General features: G+C 41.4%; 1 protein-coding gene across 1 annotated transcript in view; it reads right to left on the reverse strand.

Annotated features, from left to right (window-relative positions):
- The window catches only part of LOC129835262 (arf-GAP with coiled-coil, ANK repeat and PH domain-containing protein 1-like), a 24,208-nt gene extending 12,488 nt beyond the window's left edge, over positions 1 to 11,720 (reverse strand). The window contains exons 1-9 of the mRNA XM_055900815.1: positions 10,979 to 11,720; positions 7,366 to 7,423; positions 6,622 to 6,741; positions 5,958 to 6,011; positions 5,730 to 5,788; positions 5,409 to 5,592; positions 4,837 to 4,881; positions 4,564 to 4,659; positions 343 to 417 (exon numbers count right to left, since the gene is read on the reverse strand). Of these exons, the coding sequence (XP_055756790.1) occupies positions 343 to 417; positions 4,564 to 4,659; positions 4,837 to 4,881; positions 5,409 to 5,592; positions 5,730 to 5,788; positions 5,958 to 6,011; positions 6,622 to 6,741; positions 7,366 to 7,423; positions 10,979 to 11,031 (744 nt within the window). The 5' untranslated portion in view covers positions 11,032 to 11,720. The remainder of the gene's footprint in view (positions 1 to 342; positions 418 to 4,563; positions 4,660 to 4,836; positions 4,882 to 5,408; positions 5,593 to 5,729; positions 5,789 to 5,957; positions 6,012 to 6,621; positions 6,742 to 7,365; positions 7,424 to 10,978) is intronic.
- Between the last annotated feature and the right edge of the window lie 6,123 nt (positions 11,721 to 17,843).

The raw sequence follows: 17,843 nt of genomic DNA on the forward strand, positions 1-17,843 counted from the left end.
ATGACAGCCCGCTTGGAGTTTGCCAAAAGAACTGAGTAAAGGGTCTAAATACTTAACCAAATGTCATGTATTTCCATTAAAAAAAAGATTCAAAAAACATTTTGTGTTTTGTCATGATGGGGTATTGTGTGAAGATTGATGAGGGGAAAAAACGATTTAATCAATTTTAGAATAAGGCTGTAAGGTAACAAAATGTGGAAAAAGTCAAGGGGTCTGAATACTTTCCGAATACACTGTATATCCTCAGAGGATGGAGAGCTAGCGTAGTCACATGGAAGCCATCATGGAGGTCTGGGATTATCTTCTTTCTTTACTGTAGTGTTTGGTTCCAGCCGTGTTTACCTTTTTCTTAATGGCAGCGTGTCTCTGTTCCATGTCTCTCTTCTCCCTGGCGGAATTCAACACGAGTTGAGTGTGCTGTGTATGAGAGGGAGAGAGAAAAAGTCAGGCACAATCAATTTGATTTAAAAACCAAACAATTCCAATAGGGCCAGAATGGAGATACTCGTTAGTGTTTTGTTTCCTTGCCATGATACGAACTTCTTGATGAAAACAGCCCTAACGTTGGAAACACGCATCATTATGTCGTCATCCAGAGTCACATGTATTTATTTTCCAAGACATAGCAACCAAAATGTTTACATACAACAGGTTTCTAAAAGACCAAAGAGTTGTCTACTTTGTGTTCTCATTTTAGCCATTGAAACAAACAGTGCGATACTGGTATGGCCACAGCCCTAGAATCCAATATTTCAAATGATGCACATTATCCTAAATAACACACAGCAGTTCAGCATGATAGGTCCGTTCAGGCAGGCAACTAAATAAAGAGAATAATGTACACAGTATACTGGACAGTATGTTTTGGGGTATAGAGTTGTAAAGATGAATGTAGAAACTGTTGAGGAAAATCAGACGAGGAAATAAAGGGCTTCAGGCTTGTACAGCGTTCAGGTAGAGGTCAGGGAGTCCTTCACTCCAGACTTCCTCCTCTGGGGAAAACAGGAAGGAGGAAGTGCTGAACCTCTCCCAACTTCTGGCCGATGGATCGAGGAAAACTCTCCAGCAGCTTCGTATAGCAGTTTTACTTTCACTCCCTCTCTCTTTCTCATAAAGATTTCAGATGATCCAGCAGTCTTTAAGCAACTTCACTCTCATTCTTTCTCTCTCTCATTCTGCCTCGCAATCCTTCACCATTTCCTGTAACAGCAGGAAGAGCTAAAATCAGTCTTTGTGGCTTTAAAATGGTCCAGTGAAAGGTGACTTGCTTTCCGGTTTCAAGTTGCTCTCGGATGTGCAGACTATTTAACGCACTGGTTAGTTGTAGTCTACTGTTGACTGCAGTCCTAGAGCTCCATGTCTGACAGCACGTCCAGTTATGATACAGTGCCCATCCAGCGTAGCACTAACATGACGAATGGCTAGATGAAAACATGCAAGCACATGAACACACACATTCGCTCACACAGGTGCACACACACACACTTTCTAAGTCATGTGAAATATTTCCTGTTGATGGTGCCCACACTGTTTCCTGTCACGATGAGAGGGACTTTTACCTTGTGACTTCCTCGTCCCTCCTGGCAACATTGTCAGGACTCGTGTACTAATCCATCCATGGAATCAACTGCTAGAATTAACCTTCCATCTAAGACAGGGGTTCCCAACCTAGGGGTCACGCCCCACATATTGGGTGTGCCAACGTTGTGTGGGGGCGCAGGACCGTCCTTGATTTATTTATTTTTTTTACAATTCATGATTGTTTATACTGATCTAAAACTACACATAAATCTGCGATGCTTTAGGATGGAAACAAGCGGAAGAGGAAGACGCGATATCTTTGGTTTGTCTCTATGACATTCAGAAGCTGAGCTACGACCTTCTAAAGTCGAGGAGTCAAAGAAATTGGATTTTGCTTGGGAAGTCACCTTATACAATGTGGGACTCTGTCGCAATCAATTGATCTATTCACTTTCTGTAAAAGAGAATATGTATAATGAAATTGAAAACTGAAATCATATATTTGGTAGCGGAATACCATTTGAGGAAATTAAGTCTAGCCTTTATTTTCCTTATCCATTAAATAGCCAATCTAAAAGAGTCTAGTTAAACTATGGAAAATAGCAGGAAATTTGCTTCAAAACAAACTAATTCCTAGGTCCCTCAAATTAAACTAAATCAGGCTGGTGGTGTTTTTATTAGAGGCTATCTCAATAAAAAAGAATAAATGTAATTTTTTTTAAGGGGAGGGGGTTGCGTTGTGCCATTTCTCCAATGTAAAGAAATAGGGCCACGGGGAAAAACAGAACACTGATCTAAGAGAAGAAGTCCCCTCCTCTTCCACTCACTTTCATTAAACTATTTACCTTCACTCTCTCTGCTCGCTAATGTCAACATCTGAACAACATGCACTGCCGTTCAAACGTTTGGGGTCACTTAGAAATGTCTGTGTTTTTGAAAGAAAAGCACATTTGTTGTCCATTAAAATAACATCAAATTGATCAGCAATACATTGTAGACATTGTTAATGTTGTAAATGACTATTGCAGCTGGAAATAGCAGATTTTCTTATGGAATATCTACATAGGCGTACAGCGGCCCATTATCAGCAACCATCACTCCTGTGTTCCAATGCCACATTGTGTTAGCTAATCCAAGTTTATCATTTTAAACTGCACCTGTACATAGCCCATCTGTAAGCAGCCCATCTATCTACCTCATCCCCATACAACTATATGTATTTATTTATCCTGCTCCTTTGCACCCCAGTATCTCTACTTGCACATTCATCTTCTGCACATCTACCTTTCCAGTGTTTAATTGCTATATTGTAATTACTTCGCCACCATGGCCTATTTATTGCCTTAACTCCCTTATCTTACCTCATTTGCACTCACTGTATATAGACTTTTTTGTTTTCTTTTTTTCTACTATGTTTTGTTTATTCCATGTGTAACTATGTTGTTGTATGTGTCGAATTGCTATGCTTTATCTTGGCCAGGTCGCAGTTGCAAATGAGAACTTGTTCTCAACTAGCCTACCTGGCTAAATAAAGGTGAAATAAAAAATTTAAATACATTTTTTAAAAGGCTAATTGATCATTAGAAAACCCTTTTGCAATTATGTTAGCACAGCTGAAAACTGTTGTCAGATTAAAGAAGCAATAAAACTGGCATTCTTTAGACTAGTTGAGTATCTGGAGCATCAGCATTTGTGGGTTCGATTACAGGCTCAAAATGTCCAGAAACAAAGACCTTTCTTCTGAAATTCGTCAGTCTGTTCTTGTTCTGAGAAATGAAGGCTATTCCATGCGAGAAATTGCCAAGAAACTGAAGATCTTGTACAATGCTGTGTACTACTCCCTTCACAGAACAGCGAAAACTGTCTCTAACCAGAATAGAAAGAGGAGTGGGAGGCCCCAGTGCACAACTGAGCAAGAGAACAAGTACATTAGTTTGAGAAACAAACACCTCACAAGTCCTCAACTGGCAGCTTCATTAAATAGTTCTCGCAAAACACCAGTCTCAACATCAACAGTGAAGAGGTGACTCCTTGATGCTGGCCTTCTAGGCAGAGTTGCAAAGAAAAAGCCATATCTCAGACTGGCCAATAAAAAGAAAAGATTAAGATGGGCAAAAGAACACAGACACTGGACAGAGGAAGATTGTAAAAAAGTGTTATGGACTGACGAATCTAAGTTTGAGGTGTTCGGGTCACAAAGCATGGTGGAGGCAATGTGATGGTCTGGGGGTGATTTGGTGATGGTAAAGTGGGAGATTTGTAACGGGTAAAAGGGATCTTGAAGAAGGAAGGCTATCACTCCATTTTGCAACACCATGCATTACCTTGTGGACAGCGCTTAATTGGAGCCAATTTCCTTCTACAACAGGACCCAAAGCCCAGCTCCAAACTCTACAAGAACTATTTAGGGAAGAAGCAGTCAGCTGGTATTCTGTCTATAATGGAGTGGCCAGCACAGTCACCAGATCTCAACCCTATTGAGCTGTTGTGGGAGCAGCTTGACTGTATAGTACATAAGAAGTGCCCATCAAGCCAATCCAAATTGTGGGAGGTGCTTCAGGAAGCATGGGGTGAAATCTCTTCAGATTACCTCAACAAACTGACAACTAGAATGCCAAAGGTCTGCAAGGCTGTAATTGCTGCAAATGAAGGATTCTTTGACGAAAGCAACGTTTGAAATAATAATTGTGTCCTTCAATTATTTGTATTTATTTATAACCTTGTCAACATCTTGACTATATTCTCTATTCATTTTGCAACTCCTTTCATGTATGTTTCATGGAAAACAAGGACATTTCTAAGCGACCCCAAACCTTTGAACGGTAGTGTACTTGAACAGATCTCTTCCTTCTTCATGAATTTGGTTCATCCAACACACCCTTTCCCTCCTGTCCTTGAGCTGTTCTTGTCTATTGATGTTCTGTGTTATGTCATGTTTCATGTTTTGTGTGGACCCCAGCAAGAGTAGCTGCTGCTTTTGCAACATCTAATGGGAATCCTAAACCCCCCCCCCCAAACAAAGCCCCCACTTGTCCTTGTTACCTCTTCACTCAGGGTGCGTCGATAGTCGGCCAGCTCAGAGAGGGACTGGTGACCTTGTTGGAAGAATTGGGACTGGGCCTCCATCATAGACACCATCTGACAGAAACGCAGAATAAAACCTCCTCATACACTCAGACTAAACAATACATGCAGCCACAAAGACAAGTCAACAACTGCTCAAGTCAACAAATCATTAGACACCCACATGTGAACTCGACTGTGCAACACTTGAAATATTTCCGTCAATAAAAGTTCCCACGTAATGAAACTCACCGCCATCAGGATGTCCGTCTTCTTCTTGGCCTCGATGACATTGATCTTGGACAGAGGACGAGTGAGTGAACAGGAGAGGACAGAACATGTGTGTTGGTATGACTGCAGCTAGTACTAACCACTAATAGTTACCAGCCTGCTACAGGGAAAACCCTTAGGCAATGCTGTTAGCATTCCCCACGGCAAAACACATGTCACTAAGCAGAGGTGCTGTTGCATATTTTATCAATGCCATTTGTTAGAAACATGTCCTGGTCCTCCTGACAAATCTCTTATGTAAAATTCTCTCTAGTATTTGGTTTGAGGCCTTCCAGTAGTGGCATGTCATCAAACAGAAAGCAAGCAGTGTAATGAACAAGATTCCAACATGGGCTGGAGACTACAACTGATAGCTTCAACACTAGTCGTCTGTAACTCAATTCCGGGCAAACCACTTCAAACCAGGCCCAATGTGTGTGAGCGCGTGCATGCGAGTGTGTAAGTGAATATTTTGTCTGTAGCATCCTTACCATCAATTAACCAAGTTTGGTCCTTCCCCAAAATACACTCTCATCCAGCTTTGATGACCTCACCTGCAGTACGTAGTCGAGGGCCCCGGAGCGGAAGGTCTTGCGGGCATTGAGGAGGGCATGGCTGGCTTCCTCCACCTCGTGCTGCTTCCCCCGGGGGGCCTGAGCGTTCCTGCCCAACGCCGCCTCCAGACTCTCGCTGCCCCGCTCAAACTCCTTACGCACATCCTTGAACCGACGCACGTCCCTGGGAGAAGGGGGGGGGGGGGGGAGAATGAATGTGGCCCATAAAGATGTGGGTGGGACTGGGGGATGCTGTGACAGCAGTCTATGGTCGTGGTGTGAAACAATACTAAATTATTAAGGAGTGCCAGACTCACTCACTCTTTCACAAAACTGTGCAGTTTCAACTTCACCGACTTCTGTGTGGTCTCAATCACGTCCTAGGAGATAAAGAGAGTGAAAGAAATAGAGGGTAAGAAGGGGGGTGGGTTAAATGGAGAGAGAGAGGAAGAGAAAGAGAGAGATACTCAGACACCTGACATTTAAAAGTGGTTGCTACAGTAACTAATGTTGTTGGCAAGCGATGCAGAGTAGAGGAGTCCAACTCACCCCCTGAGCTTCCAGAATCACTTCCAGCTTCTGGGAGAATTTCTCCAAACACTCCTACGAGAAAAGAACACGGAATGAGTTTAAGTTATTTATCAATGGTTGAATACAATACAATTTCCACTTACATTTTAGTCATTTAGCAGACGCTCAATTAGGGTTAAGTGCCTTAAAGGCACATCGGCAGATTGTTCACCTAGTCGGCTCGGGGATTCGAACCAGCAACCTTTTGGTTACCGGCCTAATGCTCTCAACCGCCAGGCTACCTGCCACCTTCCTAAGAATGTACTATGATAAAGACATAATTATAAACTGGGTGGTTAGAACCCTGAATGCTGATTGGTTGACAGCTGTGGTATATCAGACCGTATACCACGGGTATGACAAAACATTTATTTTTACTGCTCTAAACTACGTTGGAAACCAGTTTATAATAGAAATAAGGCACAAGGGGGTGTGGTATATGGCCAATATACCACAGCTAAGGGTTGTATCCAGGCACTCTGCGTTGCGTCGTACACCCCCTCGTACCTTATTGCTTAAGCATATAACACTAACCATAACTTAACACAACACTATGTAATAGCCCTATATACAGATCGGTCCCTCCTACACTGATCCCAAATCAGTGGTTCGAGTGTAGTTCCCAGCATCTCTATAGACTCACCCCCATCATGTTGTCCCCAGAACAGTGGTGGCCCAGCTCTTTGAGCCCTGTGACAAAGCTCTTGCTGGTCTGACAGTAGGCCCTGCCAGCCTCCAGCATGGAGTGGCACTGCTTCACCAGCTACACAATAAAATGTGTCAGGATTCAACACAACACAATTCCATGTTGCAAAAGACATCAAAACACACTACAATGCATACAGCATGACACAACATTTCAATATGACATTGGGTAACACGACATGACATCACCGACAAATATGATCACTGTCCAGATGCAGAATAGGTTGAGACTCGCAGGAATCGTAGCATTGATGACCAAAGCATCTGAAAATGTTATGCGCACCAATCCCTTATGGGAATTTGGAAGATCAATGTGTGGTCAGTTACTTGTTCTCTGGTAACAATAGGGTGGGGAAGCGGTACTGGAGTTAGTTCCCTTCAACTCAGGTGAAACACCATGTCTATCACAGTTCATAGTCACTACTAAGAGGAAGAAACTGACCCTGTCCAACTACTTCCTCTACGGTATGGATGGCTGGGGTGTTTATAGAAGTAGTGGTTAGATACTGGGAGCATAACGGAAAAGTGGGGAGGTTTGGAGAGAACATTGTGTGTGTGTGTGTGTGTGTGTGTGTGTGTGTGTGTGTGTGTGTGTGTGTGTGTGTGTGTGTGTGTGTGTGTGTGTGTGTGTGTGTGTGTGTGTGTGTGTGTGTGTGTGTGTGTGTGTGTGTGACTCTCTCACCTTTTCTAATCGCGTCTCCAATTCACTGACATCTCCTTCCACCACTTCAATGTCAGCCCTGGATGAAACACAGACACACGTCGCCACATTACTCGGCACATTAAGCCACACCACCACAGACAGAGGGTTTTATCCAATGCATCTACACCCTCCTGGACAATGTTGAGCTGCTTGCACAGTGCTATCCGATCTACAGCAAAAATGTCTGTGGCTGTGGTATCGGACGTCATGAGAGTTCAATCACCAACAACATGATGCTTCAAATGATATCTGGTACGGTTTATAAAATGGGCCTGTCAGAAAGGCAGTGGAAGGAGATTGTGACTGCTGTGACAGTTAGTCTGTGAGTCAGTATCTCCTCTGTTCTTTCTCACATCAAGGGCCCAACAGTGTGGTTTCCGCTGCCTTCCACCAAAGACAGAGACACTGAGAAAGCAGAAAGACAAAAAGAGAGAGAGAGAGAGAAGGAGTGCAGCAGATGGAGAGAGAGTGACAGAGAGAGACAGAGCGAGCTATGAGAGAGAGAACAGACTCAGTGATCATAGCCTTGCTATTGAGAAAGGCCGCCGAAGGCAGACCTGGCTCTGAAGAGAAGACAGGCTATGTGCTCACTGCTCACAAAATCAGGTGGAAACTGAGCTGCACTTCCTAACCTCCTGCCAAATGTATGACCATATTAGAGACACATATTTCCCTCAGATTACACAGATCCACAAAGAATTCGAAAACAAACCCAATTTTGATAAACTCCCATATCTATTTGGTGAAATAACACAGTGTGCCATCACAGCAGCAAGATTTGGGAACAGGTTGCCACAAGAAAAGGGCAACCAGTGAAGAACAAACACCATTGTAAATACAACCCATATTTATGTTTATTTATTTTCCTTTTTGTACATCACTACAACACTGTATATATACACATAATATGACATTTTAAATGTCTTTATTCTTTTGGAACCTTTGTAAGTGTAATGTTCACTGTTAATATTTTATTGTTTATTATCTATTTCACTTGCTTTGGCAATGTAAACATATGTTTCCCATGCCAATAAAGCCCCCTAAATTGAAATATAATTGAGAGCTATGAGAGAGAGAGAGAGCCATGAGAAAGAGACATGAGAGAGAGAGAGAGAGAGAGAGAGAGACAGACAGACAGACAGACATGAGAGAGACAGACATGAGAGAGAGACAGAGACAGAGACAGAGAGACAGAGACAGAGAGACAGAGACAGAGAGACAGAGACAGAGACAGAGACAGAGACAGAGACAGAGACATAGAGAGAGAGACAGACATGAGAGACAGAGAGACATAGAGAGAGACATAGAGAGAGACATAGAGAGAGACATAGAGAGAGACAGAGAGAGACAGAGAGAGACAGAGAGAGACAGAGAGAGACAGAGAGAGAGGAGAGAGAGGGGAGAGAGAGGGGAGAGAGAGGGGAGAGGGTGTCTGTTTGTCTGCTGGTAGTGTAGTAGAGACAGTGGCTGCAGTTTATATAGCTCAGTACGGTTGACATTGAAATGGGACTAGCATGACAGGGGTACCAATACAAGACTGACAAAGGTTTGGTGGGGGGACAAAAGACAGTAGAAAAGAAAACTTTGAATAAGGGCAAACATAGAATTGATGAGGATAGAACAAAGCCTGTGTCATTAGACACACATCATATTCATTACCCTCTGAAAGAGAGTGTGTGTGTGTGTGTGTGTGTGTGTGTGTGTGTGTGTGTGTGTGTGTGTGTGTGTGTGTGTGTGTGTGTGTGTGTGTGTGTGTGTGTGTGTGTGTGTGTGTGTGTGTGTGTGTGTGTGTGTGTGTGTGTGTGTGTGTGAGATGATACTAAGGTGATATAACTGTCTATGCATTTGTATGAGTAAGTGTGCCTGAGAGAGAGACCTCAAGTTTCCACGGTGATCCACCCCCAAAAAACACACTTCCTGTCTCTTGTTTATCACGTCAGTATCTCTCCCTTCACTTCCTGTTCCACTACACAACCCCAGGCCGCCCCCGGTTACCTAGCAACGGGAGGCAGACGTTTGTATACTGCGGTAACCTCTCTTTTCCACTTTCATACATCTTTCCCGAGATGTCCCTCTCTCTTCTTTCCTTCTTTCACTTCTCTCTTTTCTATTCTTTCAAAGCCTCTTTTTTCCAAATGTCACCCTCTCCTCCCTCTCCAGTCCTTCACACTAGCTGTGTGTGAATATGAAGGCCTACCAGAGTTCGACCATGGCCTACATCTAAAACCTTCTCCTCCCCTTTTTCTCCTCCTCCACCTCCTCTCTCTCTGTTCTCTGTCAAATATGAGACCTCACCGCTGCAGAATGCACCAATGACTGCCGCAAACATGTCAAACTTTCCGACACTGCGTGTTCCTCCCAGAGAGACCGTGAGTCAAAAATGAAGAGAGCGAGAGAGAGAAGAGAAAGAGAGAAAGAAAGGGACAGAGAGAAAGAAAGAACGAAAGAGAAAGAAAGAGTGAGAAAAAGATAAAAGGTCTTTAAAAACTTGCAAGGTTAATCAAACAAGAATTAAGAAAAGATAATAGAGCAAAGGCCGAGAGACAAAGAAAGGGCAAGAGAGTAAGAGAGTCTAACCACCGTCACATCTTCTGATCTGCCAGCTAAAAAAAGGGAGGCACACCCAATGCAACAAACCTCTTATTAGCTACATTCAAAACTCAAAAATACACTTCCCTTTTGGTCTTATGTTGTGTTTCTTTTAGAGTTCAAATATATACAGTTTTGACTCTCTGAAAGAGAATAGGCCAAGCAGAGGTTGATGTGCTGCATTCCTACATTGACTTACAACCATCTTGGTGGCATATGCTCCTAAATATTGTGCTGTGTGACCTAGAATTTTGATTAGCACCAATGCACCTAATACATGAATAGCAAAATTCAACATTTGTGTTTCGCGTGGCTGATGTTACATTTGTATCATATTTGTTTTAACTAACATTTTAAAGTTGGGAGCACCAGTGCTACAAATGAAAAAGTAATTTTAGTTGTATAAAATTGTATAAATACTCTTTCATTCCAGCACTCAAAAACAGTCCAAAACAATGAGAAAAAGCAGTGTCTCGCCGCAGTGGCAATGGCCAAAGAAACCCATTCGACTCATCACAGTAATAAATGGGACCCCAAGCAAGAGGCAAGACCCCAAACTATCTGCAGGGCAGACACTCATTTGACAAGTTCATCATGTGGTTGTGCTGACTGACCTACAATGGTGTAGCCCAACACACTCTAGGCCTATATGCCAACTCAAGATAATATTGTTCAGGTAACTTTGATCTAAAAAAGAATGTCATCACTTCTCTATTTCCTCAGTTAGGGTGGATGCAAGCATCATTTGTCATAATTTTACCCTCTGTGGACATGTGACAGTTCTGAAACTATCTGAATAATGTATTGCAAAAACATAGAGTAGACTTACCCTTTAATTGGGTATTATAACTTATTGTAACTGCAATATAATGGTAGTCACATACATTTATGCACCGTTTACAAAATAGCTCTCACCTTACAATGTAACTGAATGAATAATGCATATATGTAGATTCTTGCCTAAATCATAAAAAATGTTATTCATTGGCTAATCTAGATTTACCTGAATCGGGGGGAGTCTTTGAGACACTCTTCAAAGTCCAGTTTGACAGTCATCCTTCAGTTGGTTTGATACAAATTACACCAACAACGCAAACGCAACTACTTCTATTGATATTGAATGACATGGGACAGTGGGTGCGAAAATGTAATATAGGTTATATAGCCATATGTATAGCCACTTTTACATATTAAAAGTATATTACATTGTTTGTAGGTTTTTCCATAAATAACTTGTGTTCTCTTGAATTATATTCTTCTCGACATCAAGTCATGACATTAGGTGTCAGTGAATCAATCGAATCGCGCCTCTCTCTTACTGGACTAATATGTTATTACTGAATTGATTAGAACAATTTAAATAATCAAATAACTGCAATCGATTAGTTCATGATAGACACGTTTCTCCACTTCGCTCATATTAGCTCCTTTTTCTATGTACTTTGATGTGCCTTTGCGTCACGAAAATTACGAAAAAATGCCCCAAAAACGTATCGCAAGGGTTGATCATTCCACGGCGAATAATCCAACATCAATTAAAAAAAAACATATGTACCGCTGTTGCAAATAAGATTAAACAATCATTGGAATTTCCACTCGAGGTCCCCCGGGGTGGCGAGGGTGACACTGTAACGATACAATCCTATTCTATCTCTCTCACCCGGCCGGTCCACCCACTCACACTATTTCCGGGTATGCAAGTACATGCACCAACACAGATGGTTGAATATATTGACAAGATATTCGAGTGACCGCGCTAACGATGGAAATACATGTCCTCAAAAATGGAACGCATGAGGGCGGAGGCCAGATCAGGTGGGACGATTCTAGCCAATTAGAGGGCAGATACACAAACAACAAACCATGGAGATAGATAGAGGACTGGTCTTTGTATCTGTGCCATTATAGCGTCAGTGATAACATGGGCAGCGCCATTGAGGCTCCATCTACATTTTAAGGTGGTCAATGTTCTTCTTCTCCATTGGCTGATTGCTACCAACTGATAGGAATCCCCACCCAGTTGACAACTTTATAATGGTGGAAGCCTTCAATGGGAAAGTCTATGCCAAAAGTACCAGTCAAAAGTTTGGACACACCTACTCATTCAAGGGTTTTTCTATATTTGTACTATTTTCTACATTGTTGAACAATAGTGAAGACATCATACATATGGAATAACACACATGGAATCATGTAGTAACCAAATAAGTGTTAAATAAATCAAAATAAAATTTAGATTTTAGATTCTTAAAAGTATTCACCCTTGATGACCTTGATGACAGCTTTGCACACACTTGGCATTCTCTCAACCAGCTTCACTTGGAATGCTTTTCCAACAGTCTTGAAGGAGATCCCACATATGCTGAGCACTTGTTGGCTGCTTTTCCTTCACTCTGCAGTCCAACTCATCTCAAACCATCTCAGTTGGGTTGAGGTAGGGTGATTGTGGAGGCCAGGTCATCTGATGCAGCACTCCATTACTCTCCTTCTTGGTCAAATAGCCCTTACATAGCCTGGAGGTGTGTTGGGTCCTTGTCCTGTTGAAAACAAATGATAGTCCCACTAAGCGCAAACCAGATGGGATGGCGTATAGCTGCAGAATGCTGTGGTAGCCATGCTGGTTAAGTGTGCCTTGAATTCTAAATAAATCAACGACAGTGTCACCAGAAAAGCACCCCCACACCATCAGGTGTGTCCACACTTTTGACTGGTGCTGTACATATTCCTCACTTCATGGGCTTCTTTTTTGTGGACAGATTTTGGGCAGAGTAAAACCTCTCCCTTCGCCTCTTCCTCTCTGACTAACAGCAAAAAGCTGGTGGGCAGTGATGTGGTGGTAATTAACATGAAGAGGGTATGATTCTATGAGGGAGAAATTGCACCTGGGATAAGTGGAATATTAAATTTATTCTAAGAGGTAGTTATTATAACAATGGTTGCATAAATGTGATTTATTTTTTGTAGGTGGGCAATTCCATGGTAACAGAATTAAGCTGAGACTTGAAAAGTATGCCAAACAAAAGCATTGAATGCAAAGTGAAACAAACCATACAACTCAATGCATAAGGACAACTTTCAACAATTCCCACACAAATATTTTACAAAAACACATTTACCTGAAGAACAGTGCAGATGTAATGTTTGGTAGAGTGATGGTAAAATCTCCCTCAGTTTTTTGTGACCATGTTTTCCAAAAACTCTGTTAAAGATCTACCCCAAATTAAAATTCAAAGATGTCTGCAGCAAGAATGGGGTGTCAGCTAAAATATGACATCTTGAGTTTAAAAAAAATCTATTTTGGTTATTGAACTACAGTAGGCCTAAGTAAAGTGGATTAACACTCAGTAACAGAATGATGGTAACAGAATAACATCATGGGTCCCTGATCTGTATTATTAAAAAAAAGGCATAATTATGAACATCCTTCCCTTAATGGCGATGTATCCTGAATAAGTACATAAAGGTAGAAAAATGTACTGTCCTCCTTTGCTTGTTTGGGTATTATTCTACACACTGGCTATTATTCTAATGAGCTCCGCCCCAAACAAGACCAAATTTGGATGGCCCGGACCGGACCAGATTTGTATCAATCACAGTACAGCACAGAAGAGCACAGTACAGTACAGTAGAATATAGTACAGTACAGCACAGTAGACTAGAGTTCAGTACAGTAGCGTATAGTTCAGTACTGTACTGTACAATAGAGTATAGTTCAGCAATGTACTGTACTGTACAATACAGTAAATTATACTGCACTCAATTCTAGGCCTACTGTACTAAATTCTAGGCCTACTGTGCAGTATCTTATTGTATTTTACTGACCTATTCTCTCTACTCGACTTTACTGTACTATACTGTCCAAACTTGTGAAACGGTCATCTAAGATTGGTTCAGATTTGGACTGACCAAATTTCAATTATTTTTCAACATCCATGGACATTTACATTTTTAAAATGTATTTAACCTTTATTTAACTAGGCAATCAGTTAAGAAAAACATCTTATTTACAATGACGGCCTACCCCAGCCAAACCCAGACAATGCTGGGCCAATTGTACGCCACCCTATGGGACTCCCAATCACAGACGGATGTGATACAGCCTGGATTCAAACCAGGGACTGTAGTGATGCCACCTGCACTGTGATGCAGTGCCTTAGACCACTGCACCACTCAGTCAGTGCTCAGTTGGTGAGAGGGCTGGTTACAGTAAATAGAAGAGAGGGGACTTATGGGTAGGTGTTAGTAAGAGCCATGAGAGGTGACATTAACTAGAGAGAGAGAGAGAGAGTTTATTATCTACTTCACTTGCTTTGGCAATGTTCACATATGTTTCCCATGACAATAAAGCCCTTGAGTTGAATTGAATTGAGAGAGAGAAAGAGAAGAGCGAAGAGAGACACACAGAGAGAGAGAGAGAGAGAGAGAGAGAGAGAGAGACAGAGAGAGAGAGAGAGAGAGAGAGAGAGAGAGAGAGAGAGACAGAGAGACAGAGAGAGAGACAGAGAGAGAGAGAGAGAGAGAGAGAGAGAGAGAGAGAGAGAGAGAGAGAGAGACAGAGAGAGAGAGAGAGAGAGAGAGAGAGAGAGAGAGAGAGAGAGAGAGAGGGAGGGGTTGTACAGATGGTTTTCACACTCTTGCTTCAACAAGGGCTCTTGAGTGGCGCAGCAGTCTAAAGCACAGCATCTCAGTGCTAGTGTTGTTACTACAGACACCCTTGTTTGAATCCAGGCTGTATCACAACAGGGTTGTGCACAATTGGCCCAGTGTCATCCAGGTTTGGCCCGGGGTAGGCAGTCATTGTAAATAAGAATTTGTTTTTAACTGAATTGCCTGGTTTAAGTGAAGGTTAAATTAAATAAAGATAAAAAAATGTCAAAGAGAAAGAAAACAGTTATGAGCTGAACATAATAGTATGCCAGTGGAAGGGAAGACAGTAGCAGGTGACCCAATGGTGGTTTGTGACAACTATGAATTCCCATTGTAGCCAATTCTGTTACAGATTTTTGGGTAATTCGGTTAATGGTTTGGTAACAGATTGACGCATTTTAATCATTTAATAACTCATAAACCAAACGATTCATCAGTGAAAACACAATAACTGATTGGTAGGTCTAACTTTACTCGTTACTCTTGTGAACTTTTATTCTCCTCTCTCCTCATGAGGGAGCGACATTTGAAAATATCTTAAAGATATGTGGGCTTTTGGAAACAGAATGACAAAACACTAGGCAATATTTCTTAAACTTACAAAAGGCAAATCATTTCTGCAAAACTAAATATAACTGTTGATATTAGTTGGATAGCACGTCATTTCAATGTGGACATTTGTGTCATATTTGGTACAGACAAGGATCAATGAGATGTCCACCTATATTATGTAACGAGTATTACCGAAGGTGGCCTTCCTTCCTGTTCGAGTGGCGCTCGGCGGTCGTCGTCGCCGGTCTACTAGCTGCCACCGATCCCTTTTTCCTTTTCGTTTGGTTTTGTCTAATTGATTTCACCTGTTTATTGTTTGGTTGTTAGGGTGGTGTTATTTAAGTTCGTTTAGCCCGTTTATGTTTGTGCGGGCTTGTTTCTCTGTTTGTATATGAGGTTGTTATTTTCATTGGGGTTTTTCCACAGTCTGGATTTATTTTTCCAGTTTTGGACTTTATTCAAGTCGGAGTTTTACGCCAATGTTTTTGACGTTACCAGTTGTTATTCTGGTTGGACATTAAAAAGTGGTTTTCCCCGTTACCTTTGCTCTCTGCGCCTGACTCCTTACCTTTGTCCTCATCGAGTGTAACATATTAGCCCACTCAAAATGTCAGCCAGAAGTTTGTTGAATTCCCAATGTGTTATCACTATGATCTCAACCACGTAAAAGCACAACCAAATTCCAATGGAAAAACAATGTCATATTTTGGAGTTAGTTGTCATCCAAATGCAAAGTTCCAACGTCAGACATGTTATTTATTTATACAACAGATTAACGTGGTATCACTGTGCTTCATCTAATAGCAGAACTAAATTGACAGTTTAATAATTTAGCACACACCCTTAGCCAGAGCAATTTACAGGAGATTTGATCGTGGATAGCATTTGAGACTACAATAAAGTACATGGTGCAAGTGATCAATACCGTTCAAGGTTCTGCACAGATTGTTACAGTAATTGTGAAGATCTCCACAGACCTATGATGACCTATTCATGCTATCTTGATCATGCACACTTTATATGATTACATGAGAAGACATTTATAGTTACAGTAACTTCAAAATATGGCCATAGATGTTTTACTAATTTTAATGTTGATTTAAAAATATATATATATTTCACCTTTATTTAACCAGGTAGGCCAGTTGAGAACAAGTTGTCATTTACAACTGCGACCTGGCCAAGATAAAGCAAAGCAGTGCGACAAAAACAACAACACAAAGTTACACATGCGATAAACAAACATACAGTCAATACCACAATAGAAAAATATATGTACAGTGTGTGCAAATGTAGTAAGATAAGGCAATAAATAGGCCATATAGGCAAAATAATTACAATTTAGCATTAACACCGGAGTGATAGATGTGCAGATGATGATGTGCATGTAGAGATACTGGGGTGCAAAAGAGCAAAGAATAAATAAATAACAATATGGGGATGAGGTAGTTGGGTGTGCTATTTACAGATGGGCTGTGTACAGGTACAGCGATCGGTAAGCTGCTCTGACAGCTGATGCTTAAAGTTAGAGAAGGAGATATAAGTCTCCAGCTTCAGTGATTTTTGCAATTCATTCCAGTCACTGGCAGCAGAGAACTGGAAGGAAAGGCAGCCAAAGAAGGTGCTGGCTTTGGGGGTGACCAGAGAAATATACCTGCTGGAACGTGTGCTACGGGTCGGTGTTGCTATGGGGACCAGTGAGCTGAGATAAGGTGGAGCTTTACCTTGCAGAGTCTTATAGATGACCTAGAGCCAGTGGGTTTGGCGACGGATATGAAGCGAGGGCCAGCCAACGAGAGCATACAAGTCGCAGTGGTGGGTAGTATTTGGGGCTTTGGTGACAAAACGGATGGCACTGTGATAGACTGCATCCAATTTGCTGAGTAGAGTGTTGGAGGCTATTTTGTAAATGACATCGCCGAAGTCAAGGATCGGTAGGATAGTCAGTTTTACGAGGGTATGTTTGGCAGCATAAGTGAAGGAGGCTGAATGTTGCATTTGTTTGTAAGATAACCTTAACCTTAGGCTATTTAGTGTATTACAAAAGTAATATTGACTTGTGTTTGGTTAACAACACAACTAATGATTAACATTTAAAGGAGATGTAGAATATCTACTGCTTGGATAGTTTCATCTGAGCACCTGGCTTAATGTTAACTTTTATTTTTGGTTTAGTTAATCATTAACTTGAAGATTACATTTGAAATCAACCAAAGCTTGAAACCCTAGGCCCAAATGCATTGTTTATTGTTAGTTGAACCCTGGGTTGAATTGAAACAATAGCTGTTGATGACTTTGCAAATGTTATATAGCATGGTTACATTTCATTTGCTCTATTAAACCTACCCTTTGGAATGATTTCGAATGCAACAGGGAACGTATTTAGTTATTAAGAGATCTCTCAATAATCATTCTCATGATAGCACATTGGTAGTAGCCAGTGACAAATATCAAAGCTAAGCTTGGTTAAAGCCCTGGATTTAGCTGTAGATAGATCAACTCTCCAGTAGGAGGTGCTGCCCAGCCTATAGTTTTTTTTCTGATACTGGATATAACGCTGAAGAATTGACATTGTTTCAAAGGTAAAAATTCAACATACTTTATATAAGGTTTGTCTATGTTGAAAATTCGCTCGTATGATGACATAATCCTGTGGTTGAAATTACACC

This window comes from Salvelinus fontinalis, chromosome 36 (assembly GCF_029448725.1).
Source record: "Salvelinus fontinalis isolate EN_2023a chromosome 36, ASM2944872v1, whole genome shotgun sequence".
Classification (NCBI taxonomy): Eukaryota; Metazoa; Chordata; class Actinopteri; order Salmoniformes; family Salmonidae; genus Salvelinus; species Salvelinus fontinalis.